Source organism: Aplidium turbinatum, chromosome 7 (genome assembly GCF_918807975.1).
Source record: "Aplidium turbinatum chromosome 7, kaAplTurb1.1, whole genome shotgun sequence".
Taxonomy (NCBI): Eukaryota; Metazoa; Chordata; class Ascidiacea; order Aplousobranchia; family Polyclinidae; genus Aplidium; species Aplidium turbinatum.
In genome coordinates, this window is record NC_137478.1 from 20023927 (window position 1) to 20042179 (window position 18253).

The 18253-nt window shown below is 36.0% G+C and overlaps 1 protein-coding gene across 2 annotated transcripts in view; it reads right to left on the reverse strand.

Annotated features, from left to right (window-relative positions):
• Positions 1 to 18253, reverse strand: part of LOC145774255 (uncharacterized) — a 56943-nt gene that overhangs the window by 14983 nt on the left and 23707 nt on the right. For both annotated transcript variants that reach the window (XM_082585446.1, XM_082585445.1), the window contains 8 exons: positions 18072 to 18176; positions 11743 to 11826; positions 10671 to 10805; positions 9837 to 9998; positions 9293 to 9370; positions 7890 to 7944; positions 1188 to 1279; positions 59 to 246 (listed from right to left, as the gene is read on the reverse strand). In XM_082585446.1, coding sequence (XP_082441572.1) covers positions 59 to 246; positions 1188 to 1279; positions 7890 to 7944; positions 9293 to 9370; positions 9837 to 9998; positions 10671 to 10805; positions 11743 to 11826; positions 18072 to 18176 — 899 coding nt within the window. The remainder of the gene's footprint in view (positions 1 to 58; positions 247 to 1187; positions 1280 to 7889; positions 7945 to 9292; positions 9371 to 9836; positions 9999 to 10670; positions 10806 to 11742; positions 11827 to 18071; positions 18177 to 18253) is intronic.

The window sequence follows — 18253 nt, forward strand, 5'->3', positions numbered from 1 at the left end:
AAACTTCTGAATTCTGCAAATGCAGTTAATTTGCTGCTTTTGTTTGTTTCCCGCTTACTTTATATCGTTTGAAAACTTTTGGCCCATTCGTTGTATGGCAAGTTCAAGCTTTCTTATGTCAACCGTCGATACAGCGCCTGGACCTCCTGCAGATTCGTAGCCGGAGCTTTCTCCACCGTATGTCTGCTTAGGCATTGACAAAAGGGCATCTATGCTTTCTTGCTGTAACTTGACCTGTTCTTCTAGCTGTGATAAAGGAATCTAAGTGATGATTGTGTTCGTGTTTCTCTTGCTGAGTTATGAGTTATGACAGAGGTATTCATTTTTCTAATTCAACATTCAGCTGATTGTGAGCTGAATGTTGAAAAGAATAGAAAATCTGTATCCTTTGCCTCAAACCAGTATACCTCGGGGTGATATTAAACAAATCTCTCTCGTAACGCCACCTCTCTCGTAACGCCACCACTGTTCAAGAAACTGACATCGCGCTGCACTACTCAAGCGCCTGGCAGGCTCCAGCTGGAGAGCAAGGGCTGACACTTTGCATATAGCAGCTCTTGCTCTTTAGCTTATGTCTACTTTTCAGAAGAGTACCGTGCACTTGTTTGGTGCCGCAGTGCTCACTCCCACAAGATCGACACTACCACAAGATCGACACTGCTACCATCAGCAACCTACGCACAGTGACAGGATGCCTGCGTCCCACACAATTGGACAATTTCCCCATTGTTGCTGGCTTGCTATCTGCTGAGCTTCGTTGCGAAGATGCCACTCTGTTTCTTTGTCGACGGGCATAGGAACCCAACCACCTTCTTCACGTCAAACGAGCATCCCCGTCGACCCAAATCAAGACACCCATTCGTGCCAGACACTCAACTTCTGTTTAACGAAACTGACAAGCAAAATATCTCTGAATGATAAAACCAAAGACTGGCTGTTCTCTAGTAGCCTTCCAGTGTAGTTCGGGAACATCGTGAATCTGTGGTGGTAAAAGAATACACCCTTCGCTCCAGAAGCTTACTCGAAGAAGAACATTTTTACAAATCAGGAAATGAAGCAGAGTACAGAAGACATTAAATTAATAGCTACATTATTCATGAAGTTACATTGATTTCGTTAGAGTCAACGTTTAACTACCATAAGCTAGGTTTTTAACACAAAGCAATACTTGTTGGTTTATAACATACTCTATCCTTTTCCTTTTCCAAAATACAAATAGCTCTTTTAAGTTTTTCCAACTGTTCAATTAAATCTTCCGGCAGGCCTTCTGTCTTGGACACTGCATAGACAAAATGGCATTGTGATGGTTTCTACAAGTCTCTTGATAAAAACAATAACTGCCCAGACAGCAAAATCCGTCATTTTTTTTATTGATTCAACGTTTGCAGTTGTTGAATCAATGTAAAAACGATTGATTTGCTGTCTGGCATGTTACCTGTCATGTCGAGAGACCATATGCGAGACAGGCATAGTGGCGCAAGTTTGATAAATTAGAAGATATTGTCTACCTGTTTTAATTTCAATGTATTTCATACTTTATCAAGAACTCAGCTGCAAATCTGACCGTGAAAAGGCAGGAATTAATTATCTTTTATTTAATGCAATACAAGACAAACATTTTGTAATATCCTCTTGTTCAAAATTGTATCTTTATTCGGTGCATGATCCTCAGTGGCTAAAGTTGGCTGGCTTTTTATAATATAACGCAAGTGGTATTAGGCGCAATAATTCTGATACTTTGCATTGAAATTATTGCGATTTTGTTATCTTCAACCAAGTATTATCTCGCGAGTAGGTGTTTTAAAAACAGCTATCGCGCTAATGGTTCAATTGGTCGGTTGGTTGGCTACTGCCAGGGCCTACGAGAGGGGGGTACGGCGTACCCTTGAGGGCCCAGGCCTGTGATTGTGGGGGGCCCGAAATTGTGATTTTATACTTTACGCGCAAAAATGTTGATTTAAAACCATCCTAAACTAGTAAATTCAAGCATAAAAGTTGTTATTCTTTAGTCCTGGGGGGCTCGTAATGTAGCAAAAGGGCTCGGAAAAATAATTGAGTGCATTGCACGCAAATTAGGGGCCCAAAGTGGTTATCTAATGCTTTACGTGCAAAAATGTTCTGTTGAAAACACCCTAAATTAAATGATAGCCTAAAAGTTGATTATTTTTCTGTTCGGGGGGGCATAGGGTAGTAAAAGCAGGGTTCAGAAAAACCCGGGCTTTTTTGAAAAATCCCGGGTGTTTTTGGGCTTTTTTGTGTTTTTTAAAAATTATTTAAAAAGAGTAGTTTCACGCTTATTTCACTTCAAAATGAATTTCAGAGTTGGAGCCGGAGTAAATACTTTCGGAGCAGGAGCGGAGCCGGAGTAAAAAAAAGTGACTTCGCTCACCTCTGCTAGGCATGTGGTGAATGCAAAAGTTAATGAAGAAAGGTTATTGGTCAGATGATTAATTTGATTATGTTTTAACAAGATGTTATGTTTGAGCCTTGGTATAGAGAGCTTGACTTGTTGTTCCAGATACATAGGCTATGCCAAAACCACTCAGTAACGTTAGCGGATTTAAGATTTTTTATTAAACACACACAAAAAAAAACAAGAAAAAACTATTAAATCCAACGTTTTCGACACAACATAGTGTCCTCATTAGGAATAATTATAGGCTACATCTAAGGGAAATAAATAAATGAATTTGGAAATTTTACATTAAAGCTGTACAAGCGACACGTCTCAACAGCACCATCAACAACTGACACACGAATTCAATGCAGGATGGCCTACACAAATTGGCGAGGGACAGATCACATGATATGCACAACACAAAACACTAAATAATGGTTTTATTGCAGCCTAATGCTATTATTGCGCACAGATGTTCAATTCTGCAGTAAAATTTTGTAGGGTGTGCAACACGCCTAAGTAAATATTAGGCGTTTTGCCAAAGACAAAGGGGGCCCGGAGTGAGAGGGGGGCCCGAAATGACTCTTCGTACCCCTAGTGAAAATTTCTCTCAGAGGCCCTGGCTACTGCTGCACTATACTTTGCGCTCCATAGACGTCTTAACAGAACCCCTACTTGTACCTCAATTTTCTCATTGGCTACATATCTAAATTTGGTAAAATCATGGTTTGAAAAAGGAATTCAAAAGCATCAGGATAAAAATAGACTACAGATGAAAATTTTAATGTTTTGAAAAGGAATGTTTGACACCTTGAAAAATATAGATACTAGTATTAGCAGGGCCTCCAAGAGCCCTGCCGGGCCCCGGTGCAGATGTTGCTGCCGGGCCCCCCAGCGCGACATGTCGCGTGATATCTCACAAATCACAAGCAAAATTTGCGGTGCGTGTTAATCCACAAGGCCAATGCATACATGGTGTTCCGCACAGTGTTTTTATTTTAAAACCAGACCTGTTTAAAAAATAATACAAAGAGTACATTAGGTTAAAGTATTAACACTCCACTATTTCACAAAGAATGCAGTATTGTAGTGGTGTTTATGACTTTAAATTCACAGATACACACTAGTTATACACAAAGATAAAAGGCTGTGGCTATAGTTACACTATGTAGTGTAAATATAACCTCAATAGCGTTGCCAGATAAGGAATTCTGCTCTAATTTGAGGAAAAGTTTATAGCTGTTGAAAACAAAAACTTGTATTTTGGAATTTTTTTTTAGTCATTTGCAAAGATCAAAACCCTAACCTTATTCCTAACTCTAACCCTTACCTTACCCCTTCCTAACTTTAATCCTAACTCTGGCAACACCTGATTGTAACAATGGCAAAAAGTGGGTAAAAATAGCCACTTTGAAGATAAAAATGGCAACACTATCCGGCATGGCTGACATACATATGTGTGCAACTGTGCATACTGCATACAGCTTTACATTAACATACCCTACAATATCATTTCTGACCTTAAAATCAGCAGAGACTAGGAGACTAAACTTGCATGAATGCATTGCTATTGTTCATGACATTAAGAAAAACCAACTTTATTTCAGGATCAATAGGCAGCTTCTTATTTTTACTCCTTTGGTTTTCTTTGCTTGTTTGAGTGAAACTGCATTCACGCACGATTGAGGGTCACTTTCTCTTCATTTCTACAGCAAGTGGTCAGTAGAAACCAAAGTTGAATATATTTATATTTTCAAGTCCTATCAATGTAAATGCACCTACCTACATCTATCACTATACTATGTATCGATACCTTTACAAATACCCTGCATAACGACAGAATGGCTGTTTTGAGCCAATATTTACACTGTTCCTGAAATTCAAGAGTAAGATTGGATTGGCCTGGCTGGAGAAGACTGCTAAAAAATAAATAGTGAAAACAAACGCAAACGAAAACTTCAACAAAACAAATATTTGTTTATATACTAAGCATATTTTTGAAAATCAACACCTTTCTGCAGTGCTGAAAAAGGAAGTTGCATTGCAATTAGGACACTTCTGATTCTGTCTGTAGTTCAGTAGTTCTCAAACTGTGCGTCGCGACGCCCTGGTGCGTCGTTTCAATTTTCCAAGGGCGTCGCAGAAGAGTTTTGTTTCGTAGCTGAATTCAGTTTATTTTATAAAGATGAGGTTAATCCTTTGATCAGCAGTTTCAGTTGTCATCAAAGTTGTTAACTTCATTAAAACACGCCCACTGAAGTCAAGAGTTTTCAAAAAACTTTGTGGAGAAATGAATGCAGCGCATCGGAGTGTGCTCTTTTAATTTTCATCCAAGTGGCTTTCGCTTAGAAAATTCTTTGAACGCTTCTACGAATTGGTGGATGAACTTCAGGCTTTTTTGCAGCAGGAAAATAATCCACTTGCAGATTGTTTAGCTCAGAACAATTTCTTATTGAAATTGGCTTACTTTACTTGTGTAATATCTTCGCCAAACTGAACATTTCTATGCAAGGGCCGAATAAAAATGACATTTCAGATAAAATTGCAGCATTCGTTAAAAAGCTGCTATTGTGGAAGGAAGATATATAGCAAACCTGTTTGGAAGCTCTCGATACTTCACTTTTTTGTCCAATTTGCTTGAAAAGAAAAGTATGACGCTGCCTTCAAATTTGTAAAGCATATTTGGGCAACATTTGTCCAAGCTCAAGTCGAAATTTGCAAAATACTTCCCGAAAAATTTATCAAACTACGAATGGATTCGTGATCCTTTCGTCCAACCTACTCCACTGTCTTTTACTGCACAAGAAAAAGAAGCCTACATTCACCTTTCTGGTGACAATTCCCTGAAAAGGATGTTTAATTCAGGAAATCCGGCAAATTTCTGGATTTCAATGAATGGCGATTATCCAGCTTTGGTGAAGAAAGCACTACGAATTATTATCCCATATGTCACGTCATATTTAATTTATGTGAAGCAGGATTTTCTGCCTTGGCGGTGATAAAAAGCAAATTTCGATCACCAATAAACACTGAAAGAAAAATGCGGGTGGCAATTTCAAAAATTCTCCCAAGATTCAATGAACTTTGTAAAAACAAACAAGCCCACACGTCACATTAAATAATATGCATTGCTTTTTGTTGTTGTATCAACAAACAAAACTTTAATAATAAGTTTCCTCATTAACTTTTATTTGCTGGTGCGTCGCAAGTCCAGAAAACTTTTCCAGAGGCGTCGCAACAAAAACAAGTTTGAGAACAACTGCTGTAGTTGAAAGAAACTGTACTTCAACAGAAGTAAAGATCTATGATTTTTACTCAAAAAATCACACTTTCACTAATCTTTTAACTTTTTTTCGAATTTTGTCAGACTGTTATGACATTTGGCCCTGCTACAAGGACAAAATTATTTTCCAGCACTGCTTCCACGAAACTTGCTTGCATTCCAATACAGCAAAATCATTCAACAAGTCCTAAAAACTCAAAAATACTGTAACTGTCTCAGGCTATGTTAGAGAAGTCCCATGATTTCAGTACATGTAATTACTAATTAGTATCATATCCAAAACAAAAAACACTTGAGCATTTTTGTACTGAAAAAGTGACAATAATGACTTCTTGCTAAGCAATTCTAACAATATTTCAATACTTTTTACTATTTTCTGAACTCTTAAAATATCACACTAAACAAGATTAAACCTATACAACTAAAATTGTACCAGTTCAACATGATTACACATAACTGTCACTGCTTGCTTGTGTCATAAATTGACAAGATGTCAGAAAAATGCATGAAATACCTTCTGTGTAATGACTGTAACCTAACCTGATCAATCAATTGTTTATTAAAACATACCGTACACACCCAAATAATCACATTAAAACACCCAGACTAACACTGAAATTAAAACATTGAAATAAACTGAAATATTCATTCACACTGCAATATGTGTTTTCTGTAGTTTTTTAAAAAAGAATGCCCATGGTGGGCCCAATTGAAATACGAAACTAACATAAAAAATAATATTTCATGCAAAATCGACCTTAGCACGCAAATTTAAACATTTTGTCAGGCCCCCCTGAAAGTAAAAAATTGAAAATTCTGTAGTCATAAAAAAGAGCATACCCATGAGGGGGATCAATCAAAATACGAAACTAATATAATGTAGGCCTATATACAGTAAAAACAATAGCCTATATTATCGACCTAAGCACGCAAAATTTAACATTTTGTCGGGCCCCTTGAACTAAAAAAATTGAAAATTCTGTAGTTTTGAAAATGGGCATACCCATGAGGGGGCCCAAAGTCCAATCGAAATATGAAACTACCGGTAATATAAAAAACAATATATTATGCAAAATCGACCTAAGCATGCAAATTTAAACATTTTGTCGAGCCCTTTAAACTAAAAAAATTGAAAATTTTGTAGATTTGAAAAAGGGCATACCCATGAGGGGCCCAATTGAAATATGAAACTACCGGTAATATAAAAAACAATATTTTATGCAAAATCGACCTGAGCACGCAAATTTAAACATTTTGTCGGGCCCTCTGAACTAAGAAAATTGAAAATTCTGTAGTTTTGAAAATGGGCATACCCATGAGGGGGGCCCAATTAAAATATGAAACTACAACCGGTAATATAAAAAACAATAATTTATGCAAAATTGACCTGAGCACGCAAATTTAAACATTTTGTCGGGCCCTGTGAACTCAAAAAAATTGAAAATTCTGTAGTTTTGAAAAAGGGCATACCCATGAGGGGCCCAAACGAAACACAAAACTAATATAAAAAAAACATTATTTTATGCAAAATCGACCTGAGCATGCAAATTTAAACATTTTATCGGGCCCCATGAACTCAAAAAATTGAAAATTTTGTAGTTTTGAAAAAGGACATATGCTACCCATGAGGGGGGCCCAATCGAAATACAAAACTAACATAAAAAACAATCTTTTATGCAAAATCAACCTGAGCATGCAAATTTAAACATTTTATCGGGCCCCTTGAACTAAAAAAATTGAAAATTTTGTAGTTTTGAAAAAGGACATATGCTACCCATGAGGGGGGCCCAATCGAAATACGAAACTAACATAAAAAACAAATATATTATGCAAAATCAACCTGAGCCTGCAAATTTTAACATTTTGTCGGGCCCCCTGAACTCAAAACATTAAGAATTCTGTAGTTTTAAAAAAGGACATACCCATGAGGGGCCCAATCAACATACGGAACTAATATAAAAACAATATTTAATGCAAAATCGTTCAAATCAACTTTAACGCGTGAATTTAGACATTTTGTCGGGCCCCTTTGAACTCACCGGGCCCCGGTGCAATGCACCGGTTGTCCCCCCCTCTTGTGGGCCCTGAGTATTAGTAAGGGTAAGGGATCAGTAAAAAAAAATTAAAGCAGAAACCTTTTTGCCTGTTGGATCATTTTATCGATAAAAAGAACCCAGTTATGGTTAAGCACAAAAAAGAAACACTCACTTCCTTTCATGAAGTCGTCCATATCAATTCTGTCTTGTTTCTTTGGCAATATATCCTAAGAAAAATTAATAGAAAAAACACGTGCAACAATAGGCTCATCATGGAATCATTACTCATGCTGCTTTGACAAGAACATTTCACAGATAAAGCAATAAAACTAGTTAAAATTGTTGGAATTCTGCAGCATAAACACAATAATAGTAACACTGGAAATGAAAGTAGGCTACTGTAGTTTTCGAAACTCTTGCTGTACAAGAGAATTTATTTTTTTGGAATATGAGCTCTATACTTTTCAGTAAAACACTGATTGATTTAGTACATTCATTAAAGATCGAAAAACAATCTAATGGCTTTAGGTACCACCACATTTTTCTTTGTGTTTATCCAATGCTTATTGCTGTTATAAAGCGAAGAAATGGATGTCAAAAATGTATGATCTGACAGGGAGGTGCATACAGTACTTTGGCCCGCGAACACTTTCTATATGCTGGGTTTTCCAGTGCAAAATGCACGTATGTTAAAATAAAATTCCGTTTTACATAAATGCATTGCATTAGCCACAGCCCTAAATAAGGCCCATATCATCAAAGTACAGGTCAAAATGCAACTACTATGGGGTAACAATTTCATACTGTATGTGACGACACAGATTTGCGTTTATTTTTGCTTTTTGTTGCGATGACACAGACTCTCGAATTCAGTTGTAAGCTAACTGCTAACTTATCTGTCTAGTTAGGTGAAAAGAATAAGTTTCTATTTGAATAAGCTTAACTGAAGATGATTAACATGATAAAATCTAGACTAGCTGATCGAAATCGATTTTAGCTGTTTATGATTTAACTGACTCGTGTGAAAATAAATTCGTTTGTAATACAAAGACATGCAACCGAGTCGTTCATATCAAGCATTGTTGTCGGTTTGAAACCTGTCAGAAGATATTTCATTTTCTCGATTCCTATAGAGATGATTACGACACATACTCTTTATCTTTGAACAGAAAATATAATTTTCAGGAAGGAAATAAATGAATAGGATTTTCTTACTACGTATGGTTTTCAGATAGTAATAAATTAGGTGGGCATAGTTGCTGAAGAAAAGGTGGCCGTGAGAAAAGAACTGGCCACCCTACTCTTGTTAGTACCAAAGAGATGTTATAATGAAATCCTTATTTTCTAATTATGGAACGCTTGAATCAAGTTTGGACCACTTTTACTTTTATTGTTTTTAGAAAATTTCTACTGTTATCTACTATCTGACTTACTACACAATGAGCAGATGTAAATATAGGGTGTTTTAACATCCTAATAAATGCAGTAAAATATCAACGGGAGATTTTAAACGAAAAATATTTAATTTTTTGTCAGTTTTGTGACTTTGTGAAAAGAATATAAGCAAGGCTGTACCTCCAAACTGCAGACACGGTGATCCAACTCTGAATGCTTGTCATTGAGAGCTCCAATTTTTTCAAGCATGTCTGTGGCCTGTAAAGAAATGGCCAGTGATCGAATTATTACCAACACGCTTTTAAAAACATTTATGTCAAAAGGAATTTCAATAAAGGAAGACTTTCGTCACAGAAAACACCTGTCAATCGAATTAGCGCGGTACTGACAAAGCCCTCTGAGCATAAAAGGCCAACTGCTGGGTGTTTCTTTGCTCAGTCAACTGTTGATATAGCCTAAGCTACACTACAAAACATTCATTACAAGACAGTGAAGTTAAAATTTTTACTTATAGGTTATATTCCGAAACGCAAAAAAGCCTATCTTCGTGTCCACCTTAAAATATTTCCTGTCTTAAAAGGCGTGTTCTTTTAATGGGTATCAAGCACCTCTTTTTCCTAGCATTATGTGAGCTCTCCTATCTCTGAGTCACGTAGCCGCCGTTAGTTCATATAAGCTATATACAAAGAGATTATTGTACTGAACCTTTCCGGTGATAGGTTACCTGTGGAAACCTCATTTTGGCAGAGTTTAACTTGTCAGAATTCATTTTATCTGAACTCTGTGGTCTGGATGAGTCAGGACTCGATGGAGCATAGGCATCGGATTCAGTTGATCCAGGACCTCCAACATCGGGCAAAGTGTCCGTAGTGAGGCTAGGCCTCATCTGAGTCAAATCAAGTTGATTATTTTAGCGGTTTAATGCAATTATGGGCAAGGGAATTGACGTATAACTATCAAAATTTGGCATGTATTAAAAGTTTTTCTAAAAACTATGTAAGGCCTATAGTGTGGCTTAGTGGTTAGTGCGTCCACTTCTGAATCGGTAGGCATGGGTTCGATACCAAAGATTACGTACTGAAGTTAAGTGGTACTGAATCTAAGTGGTACTAATAAAAGTGGTACTGAATCTAATTCCAGCTTGGCACTGAGCAACGTAATGGATTCGGGTAATAATTTGCTCAGTTGTGCCTCTATACGGCTGTATTAACACTGTTTGCTTTGTATGTTAAAGCGCCGAGGAGCAACGCATTCTGCGATCATAGACTTTGCTGCGATGGATACAGCGCTATATGAAAACAAGCATTATAATTATTAAGTTTAACATTTCTTTCTTTAACATTTATCTTGTAACAATTTGTCAATTGAATCATTTTCTCACACACAATTTCTCATGCAGAAAATCTTGTCTCTTGCTAAGGCAAAATTATAACAGTTCAAGGCAACATGTGCAGATTAAATGAATTCAATACGTCATATATACAATACGTCATATATACAATACGTCATATATACAATACGTCATAATGCGGCTTTTCGAACAAAAAATAAAACAAACCGATGCAATCTGCTTTTGTAGATCTCCCATTTTGACCATGTGTTGACTCAAGGCCTCCTGCAGAACTTGCCAGGTTATAAAGTTCTCAAACTCGCTTGGGTCTGGATATTGCTTCAATTTATCCGCCAATTCGTCCTAATTAACACATGTCGTTTTACTGTTTGATTCTGTACACTATATTTTAACCACAAAAGTAACAGCATATAGGACTATAAATATTTCTTTAAAAGTTGATAAAGTTTATTTGATAGCATTTCAACCGTGTCTATAAATTGTTATGGCTGCAACCTTGGTGAAAAAAACAAACGATGAATGAGCATTGTATTTGATCATCAGTCTGAAACTACCAAAAAAAAAGTTAAGTCAAAATTTCAACAGGCGAATGTATTTTGATTTTATTAATGAGGGTGATCTCAAAATTCTTCTCAGCAAAGTTGACGAGCAATAAATTAATGAAGGAAATAAAATTGCCGAATGGACTGGATTCTTTAGTTCATCAAAGTAATCCTGACAGTTTCGCATTCTTTAGTCTGCGACCTTAAGCCACTGGCGTAAACCAAAATTGACAAAAGGAAGTTTTAAGTATTAGGCTACTGTAGAAATGTTCCCTGTAAACGTTTTAATCGCGTTGAAAGAAAAGCTGTCCGGGAATGTTCGGCTCAAATGCAAACTGCTTTCGACAACAGACTGTCATACAGTAGACGCATAAACAGCAAAAACTTACTTTCTACAGATTTGTCGCTATTTTGAAGATTATGATGAATGTATTTGCATCTAAGAAAAACGTAATTTGTGCTCCGCTCACCTCATTGGTGTAGCTTACAGTTAAAAGTTTGAGAGAGTAATGAGATAATTAACATCAGGATCAGGATATACACAACCAGCTTTAAATAAAATCATACATCTGGTTGATATTTGTAATAACGAGTGGTGAAAAGATATGCCTGAACGTTTGGAACACGATCGTATTTGCCATTTTTCCTTTTCCTATGGAAAATTTAAAGCGAGCACAATAACCTATATAAGTTCAAATTTAATTTATTTTGCGACGATCAGGTTTTAACTCACTGACCAAGTCTGTTCGCAAATCATCAATTTTTTCTTCGAACGTTTCCACGTGTTCTAAACGGCTGCATATGTCATCAAGGTCGGCTGCCTAAAAACACAAAAATTCCATTATATTTTTATCTCAGTTTTAAAACATTAAGAAGTTAAAAATTTTTGATATAGCTATCCCATTAGCAAAAGTTACAAAACGACGTTGAAACGATGCATAAACGGAAAACAGCAAGTTGAAGGGATAAAATTGCATATAAATTAGTGCTCTTGTTTTCGATGCTGGGAGGTTGGATTCTTACTAGCATCAATCACTGTTCCAGATGCTTAGGAGTTGACCGTTTGGCTAAATTTAGAAGAAAAAAAACAAAACAAGCAGTCCCAAGAGTCCGACTAGGAAACAGTCGATGTTTTTAATGGTGGCACACATATTAATACGGCTACTGCTATTGATACGGCTATATTTGTACATGCCGTATGTTAGATAATAACAATGTAGGCTACTTTTCCAGGCAGCTTTTTTATCAGACAAACCTCCTGTGTTCTTGTATTTTCACTTCTCGCCTATCGTCAATTCGTTTCCTAACTTGAACGCATGGCATCAGCTTTTATACTACAGTGTATTGGCCCATACCTTAATGCAGTGGTTCCCAACCGGGGTGCCCTGTAGAATACTCTAGGGAGCCGTGAGCTATTTTTCATAATCACTTTTTATCTGTTTCCAAATGGTTAGCCAGATTCATTGATGCTGCTGAAATTTTCATACACAATTAGGTATATTTTTGTTTCATCAAAAAGCAAAGGCAATTTTTGTTATACTGTGGGCTACTGCAGCCTAAATGTTATTTCGTGTTACACATTACACCATGTAACAAAAAATTAGTTGTGTCAAGTTTTTAGTATTTTTTGAAAAATATTGCTGATTAAAACATGTTTCCAGCAATTTTTTTCCACAAGTGTCGTTTAAAAAATATTTATTTAAGGTTATTGAACTTTTAGTACCCTGTTTCTCAAGCTCTTATTCTAAATTTCTTATAAAGTCGGTAAAGTGTGACGTCATAATGGCTATCATTTTAGCTTCATAATTATAGCTTGTATCATAACAATGATGTATGTTTGTTTGGTCATAGTCGCGGAATAGAGCAAGTATAGAAATTTCAATTTGTTTTTGTTTACTATCAATGTAATCAGAAAATATAGAACTCAAAATGTTTCGATCATTCATTGTTTCTTACCGTGTTCTGTAGAAAGCTCTAGCCTAAATTGCAGATTAGTTGGGGATTGGATCATTACGTGAATGCAAACTTTCTACTGATTGCAAAAATAATGAAAAAGGCAATATAACGCAAGAGAACAACTGCACGCCCAGCAAGCTGATGCAAGAGAGAGGCCCAATTACGGATCCATAGGATGCACTGCCAAATAATTATAAATTCAAGACAAATGTACGACTAGTCCAATTGATGTCAAGTTATCTTGTTGTGTATCGCAATTTCGAATAATAAATTCTCTTCAGCACAACTTTATAACAGGCATAGTAAAATCTTCAGTAGGTCAGTTTAAGAATGCAGCAGTTAAGTTTAGAAAGAAATCAACAATAGTGTTTTTCGGTTGCTAAGAAACAAATAAATTTAGTCTGCGAGCAGTAGTGACAATATTATGTAAATTATGAAGGGAATTAAGTCATACATTAGTAAAACGGAGTGACAACGCCAGGGAGGGATTGTCACTCCTGGTGTTGTCACTCCGTTTTACTAATGTATGACTTAATTCCCTTCATAATTTACATAATATTGTCACTACTGCTCGCAGACTAAATTTATTTGTTTCTTAGCAACCGAAAAACACTATTGTTGATTTCTTTCTAAACTTAACTGCTGCATTCTTAAACTGACCTACTGAAGATTTTACTATGCCTGTTATAAAGTTGTGCTGAAGAGAATTTATTATTCGAAATCGCGATACACAACAAGATAACTTGACATCAATTGGACTAGTCGTACATTTGTCTTGAATTTCTACTGATTGTTTTGAAACTTTTTGCTATGTCTGTGGTCTATCTATCAGTAACCATATCAGACTAACAAGCGAAATGTGCAGTGAAACAAAGCTAGAAGCAAAGCTTTTATACTTATGAAATGTATTTTGGTATGGAAATTACTGACCAAATTGACCAAGTTAAAAGCTGTGCACTAGGGTGGCTCATTTTCCTTGATGTTCTTTAAAATTTTTGTCAGTTTGGAATAATGTTCCATTTTGCTCACTGATATTTGCAAACCAAAAATTTTTGTTGGGTTTTGACCTTTGACCCTGGTTCACCCAAGGAGAAATTCTGAATTTTTCTGAAAAATTAATAAATTTCGAAGTGGTTTAGCAGTATCTGAAGAGGGGATTTCTCAAAATTTGACCACGTGATTTTGACGTCACTTCCTCTGTTAACTTCCACGTGGAACATCTTCACCCTACTCCAAGTCTGAGAGTCACTAATAGTGCATGCTTTTAGTGTCATTTTATTTGATTTTACAGCCTTTTCGCAGTCAGTGAATCTATAACATATAATAGACCAACAAAAATTTTTGGCACAAAAGATGAGAGTCATTTTAGAGTATTTCAGGGCCCCTGATTCCGAAAATGCACTTAGTTTTTTCGAATTAGCTCTAGTTTTCGAGATATTCGACAATGAACATATTTTTGAAATCGTTACTCAAAAGCTTTCAATTAGCAAATTACTTATTTTCAGCCCTGTTTACCATTATGAAGTCATAATTGCACTTGTCTAGTTCAATTGGTTCATATTGCACGAAAGTTCAAAACGCAAGCAAAGGTTGAAATGAACTGTGTTTAACGCAAGGGAGACATAAATATTCAATGAAAACAGTTGTGAATCAGTAGGCCTACATCAGAAGAAAAATATCCCGAAAGTCATGTGTTTATGAATGCAGCTTTATATTGAAAAGGTAGGCCTACTGAAATGGATACTGTACAAATGAAATTTTATTCTAAGCCTTTGCTAAGGCCAAGTCTTTGCTGCAAGAAGTTTTTTTCTGGTCTATAGGCTAAATTAATGGCATACCTATAGGCTAATAAAATACGCCTTTGACAAGTAGGATGCTGTACAAACAACCCAAATATATTTTGCTGCATGAGGCAACGCATTCTGCGATAGATACAGCGTTATATAAAAACAAGCATTATTATTATTATTACTTTGACATGAAGCTGGATGATCAAGATAAGTCCTGGGTTCCTCCTAAAGTATGCAAACATTGCACTGAAACCCGTTTCTGGGCTCAAGGCTAAGAAGTTCAGAGTGCCATGGCATAAAGAGAGCCGTGGAATCACCATGAAAATTGATACTTCTGTTCTGTACGGTGAGCATGTTCGAAGGAAGTTGCAACATCATGTTTACATGGAATGGGCAAGGCAGTCATTGCGTGGACGTTGCTATTTCTGTTTTTTGTTTGCCCTCTCTTGTTTCAAGTGGTGATTTGCTTGAAACAATAGGAAAACGGGCATGACTGAGAGTAACCTCAATACCTTCAGTAATGTTTTGGAGCAAGGTCAAGCTTTTTTCGCAAAACCATTTCTACCACCTACTGTAGTAGTTAAAGATTTAGTTATCAAAAGTGGTAGCTGGAATCTTGGCTAACTCAAAAACTAGAGCCAATTCGATAAAACTTAGTGCATTTTCAGAATCAGGAGCCTCGAAATACCTTAAAATGACTCTCACATGTCCTGCCTTTATAAAAAAATATTTTGTTGGCCTGTGAAAATTGATAAACATCGTCAAATGATTTAAGAAACTGAAAGCAGTAGGTATTTACTACAGTGAACGGTGCACAAAGAAAATCATGTCTGAAATGTGGTAGAATTCGACATTTTGAAAGTAATACACGTGTTAGTGTTCATGGAGTTGCTAATTAAACCACTTTGCTTGCTACAAGTTTGTGTTACTGCCTCTTATTGTGTCCATTAAGATGCTAGAGTGCATTGGAAGATAGCGAGTAAGCAATTTCAGGGATAAGCGAAACTTCGATATTTTGAAAAAATTCAAACCAGGTGAACCAGGGTCAAACGTTAATATTTTTTTGTGAAATTTGGTATAGGAGATACATTTACCAAAAGGAACAATATTACAAACTGACGAAAAATTTAACCCTTTGACGCACATAAGGAATTGGATATAAATTTTTAGTGAACCATTGTATTGTCTGTATTGTCTAAACCATTGACATGTCTGAAGAAATTAGTTCAGAGTTTCCAACTACTAGTTTCAAATTAAATTTTGATGTATAGAGAGGTTGCAGCACAAAAATTATATCAAAATATTACGATTTTGAAATATAAAATCATAAATTATTTTGTGGCACACATGCGTGCCACTGTACTTTTTTTTTCGAGATTTTGCGCCAGCCTACTGTGCACCTTATGTGATCTGTAGAGCACATCGGTCCAATTTAGATGGCTGACTAAGGGAAAACGACGTTTGATCAGTATTTGCTACTTCAAGAGTTTGGAGAGAACCCCGAAACCATACAGAAGACCGTTGTTTCATATATGGTTGACAGTTCACGGTTTAGTAAAAACAAAAAAACCGACATGACATTGCATATTCTTCCGTATTATGTTCCATTGCACCTGTTTCGCATAGCACTCAGTAGCTGAGTTGCCACTTCTCAAACCCTCGAGCAAAAAAGCTGCATAAGACACGGTATAGTGTCTCAAGATATAAGTCTCTAACGACGAATTAAAGATAAAGTAAAAAGACGATATAAAGTCTCTCACGACGAATTCAACATACCTAATACAGACATAAATTCAAAATTTTGGTAATAGGTTAAACGAAGCAATAATTATCAAGTTTTGAAAACAATGTGATGAAAAAATATGAAAAATGGTGTGTTTCATGTCCATAAAAATGCATTTCCTGCACTCCCATCTTGATTGTGTTGATCCCTGTATGAGTGATGGGTGGAAGTGGAAAAGATGGTGAAAGGTTTCATGTTATATGAAAAGAAAATATCAAGGGCTGTGGATTTGCAACATGAAAGGGGGGGGGGGGGGGGCACGTAGGCTATGGTTTGTAATACGAGAAGATTTCTCAGTTTCTGGACACAAGTCACACAAATGTGATCACTTTTGAAGTGTTTTCATCTTTGCATAATGCATATATGGCTTATATTTGCATATTATTTATTTGTGTTTGCATGCTTACACGTTTAATAGAAAATTATGCTGGTTAATACAGAAAATCTTTGAGTAAAACTAACAATCAGAAAAAGTGTTATTTTATCAAAAGTAAGGACACTTCAGATTTTTTTTGCTATTTTGGTGATTAGTTTGAAGTAACTGAACACAATACATAAAAAAATTTCTGCAACTAAAAATTTTGCAAAATTGTGTTACATGGTGATGGGTAAAAGACCCATTTTTATAACCGGACTCTCATCTTGTTTTGAACTTTAGAAGAAGAACTAATAAACATGCGTAAAGACGAAAATATGTAGTATAGGTTATAGCTATTGCACAGAAAGGTGCTTTGAATAAAAATTTAAAATAAATATCCTTGCACTGGAGAAAAGATACTTGTAACTTTACTACAGTTTTCAGCATCTTACATATGCGAGATTTTGACCAACATCAAAACAAAAAAAGGAGAGGCGACTTTTTGTCGAGGAAGAAGTGATGGTAATTTATCGAATGTGCACCCAGATGTAAAGGAGATTTGCACAGAAAACCAAGCACAAATGCCACACTGACTTCGAAATAAGTCAAATTTCTTGTTTATTTGTAGAATTTTATTTCGAAGTTGCTTTCAGTTTCCAAGTAAAATTGCTGTGTTACCATTATTACGTTGATTTTTGAGGGTGTTATTATTATTTTTCTTTCCAAATGGCACTACATGCAAACTTCTCTACTTTTCTCTACACTGCATAAGAGCTGAAAGTCAAGTAAAGAAGCTACACTATATGAACAACATTTTTGAAGTTTTTGGTATAAAACGGTTAAGGTTTGTTCCAACAACCGGTTGTGTCCTGTGTTCGAAGTGAATGTTCGTTGGTCCGCCACGAGGTGCAACAAAATATTTTTCTCTTGGAAAAGGTGCCAAGTTTCTCTTAAAAAGAGAAGCCTGAAAAGGTTGGGAACCGCTGCATTAATGTGTTTAATTGAATCATTGCGTAGGCCTTTTAGCCTATACACACACCCATATTTTACAATATTCCATAATGAAGAATAACAAATTTATATTTTATATAAAGTGCTTAAAATCCGAATTATATTGGAAATGAAGAAACACGATCTTGTTTTATGTAACTTCTAACTTGTTATATGTAGACTACTCACATTTTCACTCTTTTCCTTCAGTTGATCAATCTCCGCTTGCATATCATTATTCTTGTCTTTCATGGCGTTCATTAGTTTCATTAGCTCGTCAAGCAAGGACAGAGCCTGGAAAACAAAGTTTGAAGTGAAATACAATTTAAAAGAGAGGCTCAAATGAGTGAAAGATAAAAAAAACAAAGCAA